At 36.2% G+C, this 16,308-nt stretch overlaps 1 protein-coding gene across 3 annotated transcripts in view; it reads left to right on the top strand.

The window, feature by feature from the left end:
• Positions 1–16,308, top strand: part of TBC1D32 (TBC1 domain family member 32) — a 188,844-nt gene that overhangs the window by 143,588 nt on the left and 28,948 nt on the right. For all 3 annotated transcript variants that reach the window (XM_046677841.1, XM_046677842.1, XM_046677843.1), the window contains 4 exons: positions 1,328–1,411; positions 11,325–11,394; positions 14,472–14,587; positions 15,374–15,528. In XM_046677841.1, coding sequence (XP_046533797.1) covers positions 1,328–1,411; positions 11,325–11,394; positions 14,472–14,587; positions 15,374–15,528 — 425 coding nt within the window. The remainder of the gene's footprint in view (positions 1–1,327; positions 1,412–11,324; positions 11,395–14,471; positions 14,588–15,373; positions 15,529–16,308) is intronic.

Below are 16,308 nucleotides of genomic sequence, written 5' to 3' on the forward strand. Positions count from 1 at the left end.
TATCTTAAGCCATTAAAATATTGTGAGATGTAGCTTGTCAGAGCTACAGTTGTTGGAAAGCATATGTTATTCCTGTTTTTTACATTTTTCACATGTTGAACAGTGATTTTCCTTCATGAATTATGTGCTTAAAATGGACTTGGATGTGAAAAAGGGTCCATTCAATTAATATAGTTCATAGTATCTTGAATGTAACTAGGGCATGATTTTAAAAGATGCCTAAAGCTTACTTGCCATATGTATAAGCATATCACTCTATAGAAGTATTCCTTTTTAGCAAAATACTTCTAGATTTCATATTAATTATAATCCACCTGGTTATATCCATTTTGAGGTAATGTATGCAAACAGAGTGGCATTATCAATCCAGGCCAGAAAAGAATCATTTATCCCTTCTAAGCCAGACAGAGAAAGCTTACTTTTTTTTTAATGACTCAATCTCTCCTATTCCATTGACAGAAAGGCATCTTTTTCAACTTTTTCTACAATTAGAAAACTTTATTGTTTTCCAGCAATTTTAGGTCCACAGCAAAATTGAGTGGAAAGTATAAGGAGTTCCTGTACACCTCCTCTCCCTGCACATGCAGAACCTCCTCCACTATCAGCATCTCACGCCAGAGTGGTACCCATGGTACAATCGAGGAAGCTACCTTGACACATCATTATCATCCAAAGCTTATAGTTTACATTAGGGTTCACTGTTGCTGGTGTACATTCTATGAATTTTGACAAATGTTTAATGCTGTGCATCCACCGTTATAGTGTCGTACAGAAGAGTTTCACTGCCCTGAAAATCGTTGCTCCACCTCTTCGTCCTCCCTCCCCACAGCCCCTGGCAAGCCTACTTTTGATCTGGTTGCCTTGAACAGATACCATCAGTTGGAAAGTATATAAAACACATAATATGTCCTGGATTTGAGAGGAACATGAGCTATGTGTTGATCCTGACCTTGGAGTTCACGTAATTTTTTTTTCTGTATGTGTGAATAATGATGATAAGATATTATAGCCTAATTAGTGATAATTTTCTTTCTGTATTAAAATCATTTAGCAAATTCTGAAGTAGTCCTTAGAGGATCTAAAGATAACAGATGATTCTTTTCCAGGTTTACGCTGAATAGGTTCTCAGTGTAGCTATTAAAATTTAATTTACATCAGAAACATTGTTATGAATATTAAAATATTATGTGTTTTGATTTGGACCCCTTAAGAGCATAACTGTGAAGAAGTTCAGATGACTTTTATCTGCTAGTTTGTAATTTAAAGATGTGTTATCATGTATTATTCTTGACCTTTAATATCCTAATTATTCTCTTGTTTATTACAGCTTTAGTAGAGTTACTTGAAAAATTTGTGCTTCATCTCTCTGAAAGTCCATCTGAATGCTACTTCCCCTCGGTGGAATATACAGGTACATTTTAAACATTTTGAATCTTGAAAAGTGCTCAGTGTGCAAATGGATAATATTTCATAGAGATGTGTAATTAGGTTACAAATATGCACCATGTTTCTCATTCTAAAACTTTCTCACTTGGTGCCATGTGCATTCCAGATAGCTTTCAGTCTCTTCTGTGCAAATGTCTGGGTTTCATTATAACTTTCTAACTCCTGTTTGAGCTCCTTTTTCCTATCTACCCATTAAAAGTTGTTTTTCCTTAAGACAATGTCTTCCACTCTTCTGATTTTATCCACTATCCCCTAATGATCTCATCTGCTCGTATATTTTACCTACCTCATATATTGGTGACTTCTAAATTCACATCGTCTACTCAAAGATCTACTGTAAGCTTCGTTCTCATATTTCTGGCTGCTTAATAGGTAAACCTCACCTGGAGGTGCTACGGAAACCCTCAAACTCGAAATGCCCTACAGGAACCTCACCTCATCATATCTTATTGATATACATCCTCCTCCTACATTGTTTGTTTTGGTGAGCAGTACAATCATCTACTGTCTGTCTAAGCTAGAAACTGAGGAATGATCAACATTGAGTCCACATTTCTCTTCCGATCACTAAACCATGTTAATTCTATGTTCTTAATATATCTTAAATTTATCTACTTATATCAATCTCTGCTCTTCTTTCTGTTGGGTTCAGGCCACTATTACTTCTTGTCTAGGGTATTGCAGCAGCCTCTTTTCCTGGTGTCTTTAATTAGAGTCTGATTTCTCTTTAAAAGCGTCCTTCATGCTGCTGCTAGAGCACAAATCTGACCCACTCACTCCTCTACCCATTAGTTCACCATTGGCCATGCATAGAAGCCTAAGCTTTTTACTGTGATACCCAAGATCTTACATTATTCTTCCTCTTTCTTCCTCTCTGGCATCACCTCTTTCTTTCCATGCCTCATGTTTATTTTTCAGGAACACTAACTATTAGCAGCACTGCCAACTCTGCCCACCCCATACATATTCATTTATGTAACAAATGGATATTGGCTTCTACTACATAATAGAACTTTTCTAAGCATTCGGACACAGCAGTGAACAAAAGGCCAAAATTCTTGCCTTCATAACGTTTACCTTCTGGTAGGAACACAGACAAGAAACAAATAAGTAAAAGATTCAGTATGTCAAATGGTATGGTGGTAAATGAGACATGCAAGACAGGGAAGGGGTCTCGGGAGCGCTAGTTGGGAATGAGTGTTATAATATTAAATAATGTTCAGACTAGCAGAAGTGGGATATATAGATATTTTCAGGGAAAGAGAATTTCAGCAAATGACCAGGAAGGAGACTAGTATGGCTGAAATGGAGTAAGGGGGAAGAACTGTTGGTGTTGAAGTCAGAGAGGAGAGGATGATATAGAGTTTTGAAAGTCGTTGAAGGGTCTTGAACATAGGACTGATGTGCTCTGGTTTACATTTTTAAAATCACTATGGCTATTGTATTGAGAAAAGATTGAAGAAGGACAAAGGGCTACAGCAGGGAGATGAGTTGGAAGACTAATGAAGAGATCCAGATGAATAATGCTAATGGCTTGGATGGGGATGTCAGTGGAGATGGTGAGGAGTAGGTGGATTCTGGATTTATTTTGAAGATAGGGCCAACAGAATTGGCTAAAGATTGAATATGGGGTGTAAGACAAAGGGAGGAATCAAAGAAGACTCTCTTAAGTTATTGATCTGAGCCACTGGGAGGATGGGGATTATCGTACACTGAGATGGAGAAGAATGGGAGAGGAATAGATTTGAAAAAGGAGATTAGGAGCTTGGTTTTATGTTAATATTGAATACTTATTATACATTTAAGTAGACATGCTTCTTACATACTGGATATTTGAATCTGGAATTTAGGGGAAAGGTGTAGGCTGGAAATATAAATTGCTAACTCATCAGCTTGGTATGTAAAGTCAATACTCATCTCTGTCATGTCTTTCTCCTATTCTGACTTACTGTGTAATTCTTCACGTTACAGTAAACTCCTATAGGGTAGTTTCTATGTCTTACCTATTGTATCCTCTGCACCTAGAGTAACAGTGTCAATAAATATTCGACAAATAAAAGAAAGAATAGATAAAAGAATGAAGGACGAGGGCTTTATGTACTGTGTTAATCAGTTTCTCTTAATTTTAATAGGCGTTAGAGAAAACCAGTTAAGGTTTCTGAGCAGAAGCTTCACTCAATTTACCTGTCTTAGGAAGATTATTTTAGTACCTGTGTAAAGGATGAAGTAAGAACTGCTCAAGAAGAACTGAAATTTGTCAGAAGTGAGTCTCCTGTACTCTGGGGTCAGTGAATGAAGAGATGGTGAAGACAGCAGGGAGGTGGCACAGGCTCATGATAACAGATCATCGTGATAATAGAGCCCCTCTTCCTCATAAGGATGATGTGACTTCTCTGTTTGTGGAAGAAACCATCATCCAAATATGTTATCAAGTTAGACACCACATGTCATACCTCCATAAAAAGAAAAATTTTAAAAAAGTGCTTCTGCTCTGCCAGCCTATCTTTCTAGCCCCATTACCCACCAGTGCGTAAACACATCCTGTGTGTTCACCTCACTAGCTCCTCGCTCCTGCTTTTCCTTCTGGATAAAATTTTCCCTCCCTGTGACACCCATAGGATAATGTCCAACTCAACTGTAAAGTTGCAGCTGGAATGTCACCTACCCTCTTACTCCTGAGCAGAATTTCCTCCTCTGTGCTCCTATTCATTCACTTTAAACTAACATTTTGATATTTATTATATTGTATATGGCTAGTTTAAATTATTCCATTAGATCTCAAACTCCTTTGTATCTTTAATATAGCATTTGATATATTTTTATTGAATTAAATATACTGTTATGGAAGCATCTATATTCATGTAAATACATTTGTACAATTCTAAATATACTGGCATTTACAAATATACATATGAACATATACCTAATTACACGTAGTGCCATCTAATGCAGATTTGGAAAAGGGATGAAAGGGAACATAAGAAAATGAAACAAATGAGAGGAAAATACAAGGCAGCATTTAACAGGAATTTGGGTAAAGGGCGTTGATACCTATTGAGCATTTGTGAGTTAGTGTCTGAGGCACTCGATGTGCATTATGTCATTCAACCTTATAGCTGCTCTCTGAAGTGGGTATAATTATCACGTTTAAAATTAGGAAACTGAAATACGGAGGAAAGAAAACAGAAATTGTGAAGAGAATTTTGAAGAAAAGCGTTTGTGAAGGAAATTACAACTTTATGAATGAACCTAAAAATATATGTGAAAAACATGCACGGATTAATGATCAAATCTGTGAGTAAGAGAGAAAATAAGTAAGAAGTGGTCATCGTGGAGATTAGCATGGCCAGAGTGGCTTTCTCTCCAGTCTTCAGTATAATCTCCAGTATCTAAGCTTTCCTTGGCACGTTGTTCTATTGGTTCAAATTTTCTGTAGATAATCTAAAATAAACACTATATTCTATACATTATCTAAATGTTCAGCAAGACTGCTCAGTGTGCACACATTTTACCGTCCTCTGTTATATTTCTAAATTACGCTGAGGGAGATCTCAGATGTTAGCTTTGTTGAATATATCATCCAGGCAGATAAACTCTGAATGTGAATTTGAGTTCTTTAAAGACTCCAGCTGAACAACTATCCACTGGAGTTTTGGGGTACAGCCAAAAAATAAAGTGGCTTCCCGTTGATTGACTGCTTACTATTTATTATTATGATATGGTAAGCTTTCTTTCCATAGCTTTAGATATCCCCATCCTTTATCATTTATTTTTTGGCTGGTGGAACAATGGTTTGCTATTATAAAATTTCACTCTATTTACTTTAAATAAAGAAACACCATGTTTTGATATAAAAGATGTTTCAAAGCAAACGGTGAATAGATATATTCAATGTTTTTCTGTGTTTCCTGGAATGAGAAATTGATTGTCTTTTTAAAAATGACAGCTCGCTAAACCCTAAGGTAGCTGAAATTAGAAGAACACAATCATCCATCTGTTGTTAGCTCCCTCAGGATTTCAGTCCATTATAAAATTTGCAAATCTGGAAAAATCAAATTAGTTTGGCTGTTTATCCCCTTAAAGAAAGGAGGAACGAACAAACAAAGTTCTGCACATTTGCAGTTTGTAAATCCATACAGATATCTTTCCAAATCTTAACAGACATTAATTTTTTGTCCGCTCAATTCCCTGGAACGTGTTGGGGATTTTTTCCTACTGGAATTGCTTCTTTGAAATGATAAATTAAGTAGTCCTTTCAAGTTAGTAGATATTTTAATTTTATTCCTTTTCTCTTTATGTTGTTCACTAAACAGTTAGAAAAAATATCATAAAATTTTGCATTGTTTTACCTTTTGACTATTAAAATATTTTTACACCTGTTATATACAGTTAAACATCTTTTATACTTTCTTTGACTATTCAGCAAATATACTCTTTTCCATCTTATATTTATGGAGCATGTTTGTGAGTATGCTTGATAATTGCAAGGAGGTATATAATATGAATGACCCTGTCCTCCAGGAGGGGAAATAAGGCATACGCCTAAAATGATGACTGAGGTAAATTGCAGCATATAGTAAGATAGAAAATAAGGACATGAAGGAAAACTGACATTTTTCAGCTGGCTACTTCGTTTCAGGCAATGTGCGTGGGGCTTTATGCTATTCGAATTGGGTTATTGTCAAAGGAGGGGTTTTGTTGTAAGTGCCACAGGTATTCAGTGGAAAGAGTGATCCGTGTTGACAGGTGCCATGTTGGAAGATAAGAGGAGGAAGCCATGGTAGACCAGGAGGAGTGGCACTAGCACTGCCTCCTGGGCTGTTACAACTGAAAGAAAGAGGAGAGGGCATGATCACGTAATCAAAGGCATGAAGAGAGAAATGCTTTTTCCAAAATAAGGCTGACTGTCCCAATTAGGAGACTGAGACTCTCATAGTAGCTGGGTCACAAGGAATTGAATTTTATGTCAGGAAGAATTAAATAAAATGGGTAGATACAATCACATGTCAAAAAGAAGGAACAGAACCTGCAGACTGGCTTTGGGGAAGGAAGGAAGGAGGTGGGAGGAAGTGTACTGACCAGTTGATTTCTTTGGGTGGTAACAATTCTCTGACTTGGAAGCAGATCCAGTGGGGCTTCAGGAGAGTCGGTGAACAGCCAATCAGTAACTGCTTCTCCAACCACGGATTTGTGCTCCAGTGGAGAAATTCTTTACTCTTCTGAAAATTTATTTTTTTCTACATCATTAGCCAAGTGTCATGCAGAATAGATTTAATTTTTCTACCGCTGCTTTGTGCTAGCTTTGCAAACCAAAGAGAGAACAGAATGCATTACCAGAGTGAGTGGTTTCAGTAATAAGTTTTTTCAACTCATTTCGTTCTAAGACTATTATATTTATAATTAAAATGATTGGTTATTTCAAATAGTTAATTTCATATTAATGCTGGGATTGCATTAGGCGTTGTTAAGTAAGTAGGTTAAGTATGATGCTACAGGTGTCCTTTGGTTGACATTTTTTCAACAACTTATTTCATTATTTTTTTCCTAGTAACTCCAGGGAGTGGGAGTTATATCATCTATTTGTCATTTGATTTCAGTATACGGAAAATATTTTTAAGTCCATATCTATTTCTATCTCCACTTTGCTTTGTTTGGTATGTAAAGCACAGTTTTTGGTTGTTCATTGGATGTGTGTTCATTCATTTATTCATTCATCTACTCATTCATTCACTCAGTGTTTATTAAGCACCTATTGTGTGTCTTGCACACTGTTGTACACACTTCAGTGAGTTACTGGTTACCAGTGATCCATCAGAGTCCCCTGAAGACATCCATTTTTATCATTGAATATTACTTAGTCTGACTATTTTGCCCCATCAATTTTGTTTAATTTCTGAAGATTTTAATTCCTGCTTCATAAATTATATTTAGTTTGGGTTGTGTGTAACAAAAGATTATGTCACTGAACTTTTGTAGTCCAAGATCCATTTCTACTTGTCAGGTTGTCATATTCTATATCAAATACAAGTTTAAAACAGAAGCATCTCCTTTGGTATATATCCGTAAACCATTTTCTGACATCTTCATTCCTCCTTTTTATATCTTATACTTTTTTTTTCCAATGGGACTTTATTTACCCTAAAGTTATCTACATCTATTTCATATTAGTAGTTTTCTGTGTGTGTGTGTGTGTGAGGAAGATTAGCCCTGAGCTAACATCTGTCACCAATCTTCCTGTTTTGTGTGGGATACCACCACAGTATGGCTTGACGAGTGGTGCTAGGTCTGCGCCTGGGATCCAAACCTGAGAACCCTGGACCACCCGAAGCGAAGCACTGTGAGCTTAATCACTACGCCACCAGCTGGCCCCTAGTGATTTTTTTTTTGAGTGGATATTTGTTTTTGGTATGCTTAATATCTCCATATATCCTCATTTAAAAGCCTTTTTGAAGATTTAACTAGTACATTCTTTAAAGTGAAATTTGTGTGGTAGAGTATCATTGTCCAATTTAACTATATATAAACTTTTATTCCTGTAAGTTTGATCTCAACTTCAGTGCACAAGAAATAAGGTGGAAAGTTCTTTAAAAATACAAATGACTGGACATTCACCCTCAGCAATCTGATTCACTTGTCTGGAGTAGAGTCTGTTTATCTTTACTTTTAAAAAGCTCCTCAGAGGATTTTGATGTACATCCATAATTGGGAACCATTGTTTGTTGAAATCTGCAGAGTTAAGTTTTTACTCTGAAGATAAAGAATTATAAGCTTTTAGAGAGGGAATAAATCTGCAAAATTATTTGTACAACTCCAGAAAAGTTAAAGCACTCTTCTCAGGCCTGATAGCCAGACCACTCTGGAAGGACTCTTTCCTTCCACATGGAATAACTAAGAACCTAGACCTCATATGGCATTCAGTATTGTAGTCCCTTTGGGCAACTTCTCTCACCTTGATCCTTAACTTTTATTCCATCCTTCATGATATGGAGGTCAGCATCTTCTGGTAGAAGCCACCCTGATCTGTAGAACACATGACATCGGGAATACCCATTCTTAGCACCCTTAGCCCACTGCACACTCCTCCTCTACTGTTAAGATATCTATGTATATTATACTTTCCAGGAGGGAAACATAGTATTACTACAAGCATACAGATCTATATATTAATGAAGATAAATATTTCTCATGTTTAATAACGCAATTTGATATGTACTAGAATTTTAAGGATTATCATCTAATCTAACTTAAAATTGTTCTGGCAAGGGCTGACCCCATGGCTGAGTAGTTAAGTTCACGTGCTCCACTTTGGCGGCCCAGGGTTTGCCAGTTTGGCTCCTGGGTGGGGACCTACACACCACTCATCAGGCCATGCTGTGGTGGCATCCTACATGGAAGAACTAGAATGACCTACAACTAGGATATACAACTATGTACTGGGGCTTTGGGGAGAAAAAAAAGAAAAAAGAGGAAGATTGGTGACAGATGTTAGCTCAGGGCCGATCTTCCTCACCAAAAAGTATACCTTAAAAAAAAGTTATTCTGGCAATAGTTTATAAAAATCAATCTTGTCATTATGTCACATTATGATGGTTGATAGGAGGTAGGTCTATTCCACGGCTATAGGAATATGTACAGTCAGAATGTTTGTATTATTGAAACTATTTAAATTCTGCAAAATCAGCCAATGTCACCAACACTATAGCACTAACGTTTTAGACGTTATTTAAACTTTGGAAACTAAAATATATTAATCATAAAATATAGGGTCACCAGGGACAAATTCAGGTTCTGAAACAAAAAGAATTTCCTGGTCGCTACCCACGTGAATGTAACCTGACCGTCTTGTAGTGGACATTGGTAAAGTTGTGCTTAAATCATGGTTGAATTAAAAAAATGCTGTTAGGACTAAGAACTTGAAATTATGAATGATGATTAATAGTTTAAAAAATTGACCATTATTTTGTGAGTGTGAGAATAATTTATGATATATGTATTTTTGGTAACAAGTGATGGAAACACAAATCAAACTTTTTTTCTTTTGTCTAAGCAGAAAGAGGCAGAATCATTGGCTCATGCAAATGGGGTAAAGCTGTTCTCAGCAATCCATCTCCTTTCTCTGTCTCTCCCTCTCCTTGCGTGTTGGATTTATTCCTCCCTACTGGAGACGTAGGGCACCTCATAGCCCCGTGATTAATAGGGGGCAAAAAATTCCATCTTCACTCCAGTTTGAAAGATCTGGAGAAGACATTGAATAGTCTCCCTTGCTTAACCTTTGTTGCTAGAAGTGTGAAACTGGTTTCCTTCTCCCCTAAGGATGGAAGGTACATCTATTAAACAGTAAAAGTTATAAATAGCAAGGAATTCTAAGCTATATAAACTATAGCTTAACTGCTGTCATTATAGGCAAAATGTAACAATATAGATAAGATTGTGTTCTCATCTAAATAAGTAAAACTCATGTGTAGCTTATCAAGAAATTAACTGAGTACTCATGTATTTTTGTTTCTTTAAGAAAATTACCACTCTAGTTAGGTGACCAACCAGTCTGATTTGCCTGGCACTGTGAGGAGCTCTTGCGGCATGAGAGTTTCAATACTAAAACCGTGAAGGTCTTAGGCAAGCTAAAGTGGGTTACCTTGACTCTAAGTGCGCTAAAAGATGAATTATTGCTTGTCCAAAGGGTAGATGGTTGATCACGTGATGTTTAATTTGTTATTCCCTATCTCTGCAGATCTCAAGTCTACCCATATTTTAAGGTTCAGTTTAAGTGCCACTTCTTCCTAATCTCTCCTTTTTCTGAATTCACATAACACTTTATCTGTACCATTCTTTTTCCACTTAGCGCTTTAAAACATCTTTATCAGAGTTATCTATATACGAATTTTATCTCTGACACTACATGGAAAGTTCTTCTAGGGCATGATGTATGACTTATCTTTTATCCCCCATAGCTTCTAGCATGGTGTTCCACGCTTACTTTATCAAAGGATTTATTAAATGGAATGAATGAGTCCATGAGTTAAGTAGATTATATAGATAGTATGAGATGCACCACTGTGTAATGGGAGGAAAAAAGAACTACCAAGATGGAATTCAGAAAACATAACTTTTGGTCCTCTCTACCACTAGATAACTCTGTGATTTTGCATACTTTGCTTAATTGTGTGTGTGTGTGTAGGCACACTACAATTTCTTCAGCAAAAATTGAAAGATTCAACTAGACCCTCAGTGCTATCTAGTGATCTTTTGACTGTCCGCTGTTAGGTGGGTCATCCACTTTTCTCAGGGACTAATCCAAACTTGCACCCTCTCCTCTAGTCCACTGTACTGGACGACCCCTTCTTCACTTTGCTAGATGATCACAATTCCTACTTCACAAGGAAAATCTGTCTGTAGGAAGAAACTTGTTCACTCCACCCTCATACATTGTTATACATTATAAGGAGAATACTGTTTATTCCTTCCTGACACTCATGTTTAAATCTCTAAGAAGTAAACAGCCATACTTATATGTATTTGTAATTCAAAATCTTATATATGCATTGCTTCATGAAAGTACAATATTCTAGACCATTTTGGGGTTAACAGCTTTTGTGTTCTGAGAACAAAGTAAAAATAGATTGCTTTAAAACTATAATTACTTGTTTTGTATTTAATATGCTTTTAAATGCTTTTTATAGGAATGAACATTATTTATAAAAAGTTTCCTGTTAATTTCTTTGAAACTATAACTGACAGCTCTTAAATGAACAAATTCATCAGTTTTCAAAATTCACATTAAAATATGTAAAATATTGCTTTCATCAATTTTCACTTAAAATGTGATTATTATGCAGAATTTTATACATTTTTATAACCCAGTTTCCTATTGTTTTTAGCCACTGATGCAAATGTGAAGAACGAAAGTCTTTCATCTATGAAGCAGCTTGGCGTTAAAATGACTGTCAGGTATATCATAGGGAAATATCTCCCTTGTGCATTTCTAAATTTGTTTTATCTGCTTGATATGTGCTTAGTAGTATTTAGTTTAACAACCAACTATTTTGTACATTTTAAATGCAGAGTTTATCATTCAGAAAATAATAACTTTGTTTCGGGGATATTGGCACTTGATTAAATTACCTCTGTGCATAAATCAGTTACGGTTCATTATTATTTCAGAGGCTAATTACAGTGTATTTGAGCCTCTATGACTATCAGGTTTTTTCCAAAAATAACATTGAAAAAATCAGCACATTGGTAGCACAATCATACCATTTTATACAATATGATTAGTTTTAATTGTCAAGCTATGGGGATGAGTGCAAAAGTACCTTAAGAACAGATGTAGAAGTTAAAATGGATAAAGCAATTATGGTGTTTGAATTTTTAGTACTCAAATTGTAAGTTTCAAAGGAAATGGGCAAGGTAAACAGCAGACTGAGAGTTAAGGACTAAGTCCTTGGACCCCCGCCGCCCCTTCTTGCTCATTAAATGAGAATCTTGACAGTCTTGTTCTGAAGGGTCATCTTCCGAATCAAGTGTAAAAAAGATAATGTGAAAACTGTTTAAAAAAAACGACTTTTTGTAAATTCATAGCATTATAATGAAAAGTATGATAGTAATTCTGGCTCGCCCACCTATATTACACAGAGCGTCTAACTCATTGATTATGCTTTGTGACCTTATACGTGCTTTTTCTTTTGTAGTGTCCTATTTCTATTCTGAAATGGAATTTATAGATAATATAAGAGGCTAGTCACATATTTTTGTAATTCAATATAGTATCTTATTGGTAAGAAATAAATGGGAAGTGATTTATAATGAAATGTTTGTATACAATTACAGTGTAAGACATAGCTGGCACCAATATAGAATCATTATGACTGTGGCAGCTACCAATAGAGACTGATTTTATTAAGGTACTTCATGTACTGCAAGAGTGCTGCCACTGGCAAAGTGACTTTCCAAAATGGTGAACAAGTCTAGTAAGGCTTCACAAGGGAAACAATAGAAAAAAATAAACAAATGGGACTACATCAAAATAAAAAGCTTCTGCACAGCAAAGGAGACCATCAACAAAACAAAAACACAACCTAACCAGTTGGGAGAAGATATTTGCAAACCATGTAAGGGGTTAATATCCAAAATATATGAAGAATTCATACATCTCAACAACGAAAAAAACTAACAACCCAATTAAAAAATGGGCAAAAGATCTGTACAGAGATTTCTCCAAATAAGATGTACCCATGACCAACAGGCACATGAAAATATGTTCCACATCGTTAACTATCAGGGAAATACAAATCAAAACTACAATGAGACAGCACCTCACTCCGGTCAGAATGGCTGTAATTAACAAAACGGGAAACAACAAGTGTTGAAGAGGATGTGGAGACAAGGGAACCCTCATACACTGCTGGTGGGAGTGCAGACTGGTATAGCCACTATGGAAACCGTATGGAGTTTCCTCAAAAAATTAAGAGCAGAACTGCCATATGATCTGGCTGTTCCACTGCTGGATATTTATCCAAAGAACATGAGAGCACGCTTGCATAAAAATACATTCACCCCTATGTTCATCACAGCATTATTCACAATAGCCAAGGCTTGGAAGCAACCTAGCTGCCCATCAAAGGATGAATGGATAAAGAAGATGTGGTACATTTACACAATGGAATCATTACTCAGCCATAAGAAATGATATCTGGGGCCGACCCGGTGGCACAGCAGTTAAGTGTGCACGTTCCGCTTCTTGGCAGCCAGGGGTTCGCCTGTTCATATCCTGGGTGTGGACATGGCACCGTTTGGCACGCCATGCTGTGGTAGGCGTCCCACATATGAAGTAGAATAAGATGGGCACAGATGTTAGCTCAGGGCCAGGCTTCCTCAGCAAAAAGAGGAGGACTGGCAGTAGTTAGATCAGGGTTAATCTTCCTCAAAAAAAAAAAAAAATAAAGAAATGATGACATCCAACAATTTGTCCACATGGATGGTCATTGAGAGTATTATGCTAGGCTAAATAATTCAGAGGGAGAAGGTCAAATACCATATTATCTTACTCATAAGTGGAAGATAAAAACAATAAACAAACACAGAGACAGAGATTGGATGGGTGGTTACTAGAGGGGAAGTGGGGAGGGAGGAGGGTGAAAGGTGTGACTGGGCGCGTGTATTTGGTGATGGATTGTAGTTGGTCTCTGGGTGGTGAACAGGATGTAATCTACACAGAAATGGAAATATAGTGATGGACACGTGAAATTTGTGTAGTGTTATAAAGCAATGTTACCACAATAAAAAAAAAAGGAGTAAGTCTTCAAATGAAACAAAAGTGCTATGTTTCCTTGATTTACACATCGTTGCATTAAGTGTATAATAAAAATATAGGAGGAACATTTTATGAGATCTTATATAAAACAGAATTAGTTTCAGATAATAGAAATAGCTTTTTCATCTATTCAAATATCAGGCAGGATGTTGCAAGTTGTTATTGTGTGGGACTGTCCCATGTCTGCTCTCCTGACCCTCAGTCATTTACCTAAGTGCCAGTAGTGCCCTCAGTTCCTGTGACAATCTAAAACGTCCCCGGACATTTCCAAGGTGGCCCCTGGGGGAAGTGCCTCTCCTGTTGAGAACCACTGAACTAGATGAACTGTACAGTCGCGTCTGGACTTAGCATTCTGTCAGTCTAACCTGCCAACATTCTGTGTTTTAGGTTAGGTTGAGGAAATATGCTTATATCTACTGCTTGTCTGTGGTAGTTACATTTGGTTCTCTCATTACTGTTTCATTTCCTTTAAAGTAATCAGTATTTACCAGATGAATACTGCTAATCCAAATGTGTCCTCATTACCAGGAATATATGTTGAGTGTTAATCTTTCCTCAGTGCTCTGAGTTGCATAGTTATGCTAAAAGTAGAAATTTGGAAACTCAGCACCTTGGGATCTCAAAGAGGACCGCACTTTGATGGATTTCAAAAACTGAATTTGCAAGCAAGGCCTGACGTTTTCCATTTTGTACATTTCGTGGGGTTTTAATGTAGGTATGGCAAGTTCCTTAACCTGTTAAAAGACAGTGCGGAGAATGATCTCACCTTGGTGTTAAAGCACTGTGAGAGATTCCTGAAACAGCAGCAGGCGCCCGTAAGGTCTTCTCTTCATATCCTTTTTGAGTGGATTCATGGTAGTGGACCTTTCTTCATGTATCTTTAATAATTCTTTGATGGGGTACTTTAACACATTTGTAGTAAAATAATATTTTAACCTATATTAGTGATTTATTTGTTATATCTTTATAGTATTTTATTCTGTATTTTAAAAATGCCTTTTATTAAACTGAATAGTAGTTCAGTCTGATTCACTGAATCTTAAACTGAATAAAGTTATTACAATATATTTTCAGACATTGAAAGTTTTAAAAATAGGTTTGTGAATCTAGAATAAGAATATTCTAGATTTAATGACTCTAGAATAAGAATAAAATATCTATTTTATTTGAATTTGTTATCTTTCAGAAACAGGGTTTAACTTGTAGACAAAAAAGTCTACAAACCATTTGCATTACTGAATTCTAAGAATGTGTGGACTTTTCTACTTGTTTATGCTAGTAATTTAGCAGATAACCTGAACTAGAGAAAGGATGGTACTGTTGTGTTAATGACTTGAACAGATGTGTTTCCACAAGGCAGATAGTTTTTCCTCCAGTTCGTAATGCCTTTGGCCTTCACTGGACATGGAAGCAAATAGTACATTAAAATAGTTACTGTGTAGGTAAGTTTTTTATTAGTAAAGTTTACATCAGCTTGTAAATTGGTTGAAGACAAAACGAGAAGTATCATTAATATCTCTTTCCTGATAGAGATCCTGGGAATGAATATTTGTGGAGTTCTTATATTTCATCTTGTGAGACAAAGTATTGTAAAAGTTCCTTAACTGTGGTTTTCAGGCTGCCTGCAGGGGACTTACGCTGGCCATGACTGGTTTGTGTCTTCTTTGTTCATGATAATGTTGGGAAACAAGGAGAAAACATTCCGATTTCTTCAGCAGTTCTCCAGGCTTCTGACCTCTGCTTTCCTTTGGTTGCCAAGACTACATATTTCTGTAAGACATTTTAGTCTGTTTTTAAAGGAATGTTTTAAATGTTAAGGCACATCCTATTTAAATTCATTGGCATCTTATTATTTTGTTTGTAGGGACTCTGTAATCATTTATGTTCATTTTCTAACCTGAATGCTTTTTGACTAATTCTCTTTGAAGATATAGATTAGACATTTTCTCAAATGCTCGGTGTCCTACCTAATAATGGTAACTGAATGAAAGATTAATAAAATTTATATTTTAAACTTGTCATTTAGTAAACTATAAAATTATCTATGTAAAAAGAGAACTATAGAATGGATATTTTTAATTGTTGCTTTGTTAGAAGCTCTGGTTAAATTACAGTTAAGAAAATAACTTATTAAGCTGAATTGTAACCATATTCTATAGAGGAAAAAAACACTCATTTCATAAATATTTTGGAAATCTATGATTTTTTCTTTGGAAGATTGGCACCTAAACTAACAACTGTTGCCAATCTTTTTTTTTTTTCCCTGCTTTTATCTCCCCAAATCTTCCTGGATCATAGTTGTACATCTTAGTTGCAGGTCCTTCTGGTTGTGGCATATGGGACACTGCCTCAATGTTGCCTGACGAGCGGTGCTATGTCCGCGCCCAGGATTCGAATAGGTGAAACCCTGGGCAGCTGAAGCGGAGTGCACGAACTTAACCACTCGGCCTGGGGCCGGCCCCTATGATAAGCTTTGATTAAGGTTTTATAGCATATTTTAAAAGATTTTACTTGTCGCATGAGATCTTAGAGTTTAGTTTAGAGGTAATTGT

This window comes from Equus quagga, chromosome 11, assembly GCF_021613505.1.
Source record: "Equus quagga isolate Etosha38 chromosome 11, UCLA_HA_Equagga_1.0, whole genome shotgun sequence".
NCBI lineage: Eukaryota > Metazoa > Chordata > Mammalia > Perissodactyla > Equidae > Equus > Equus quagga.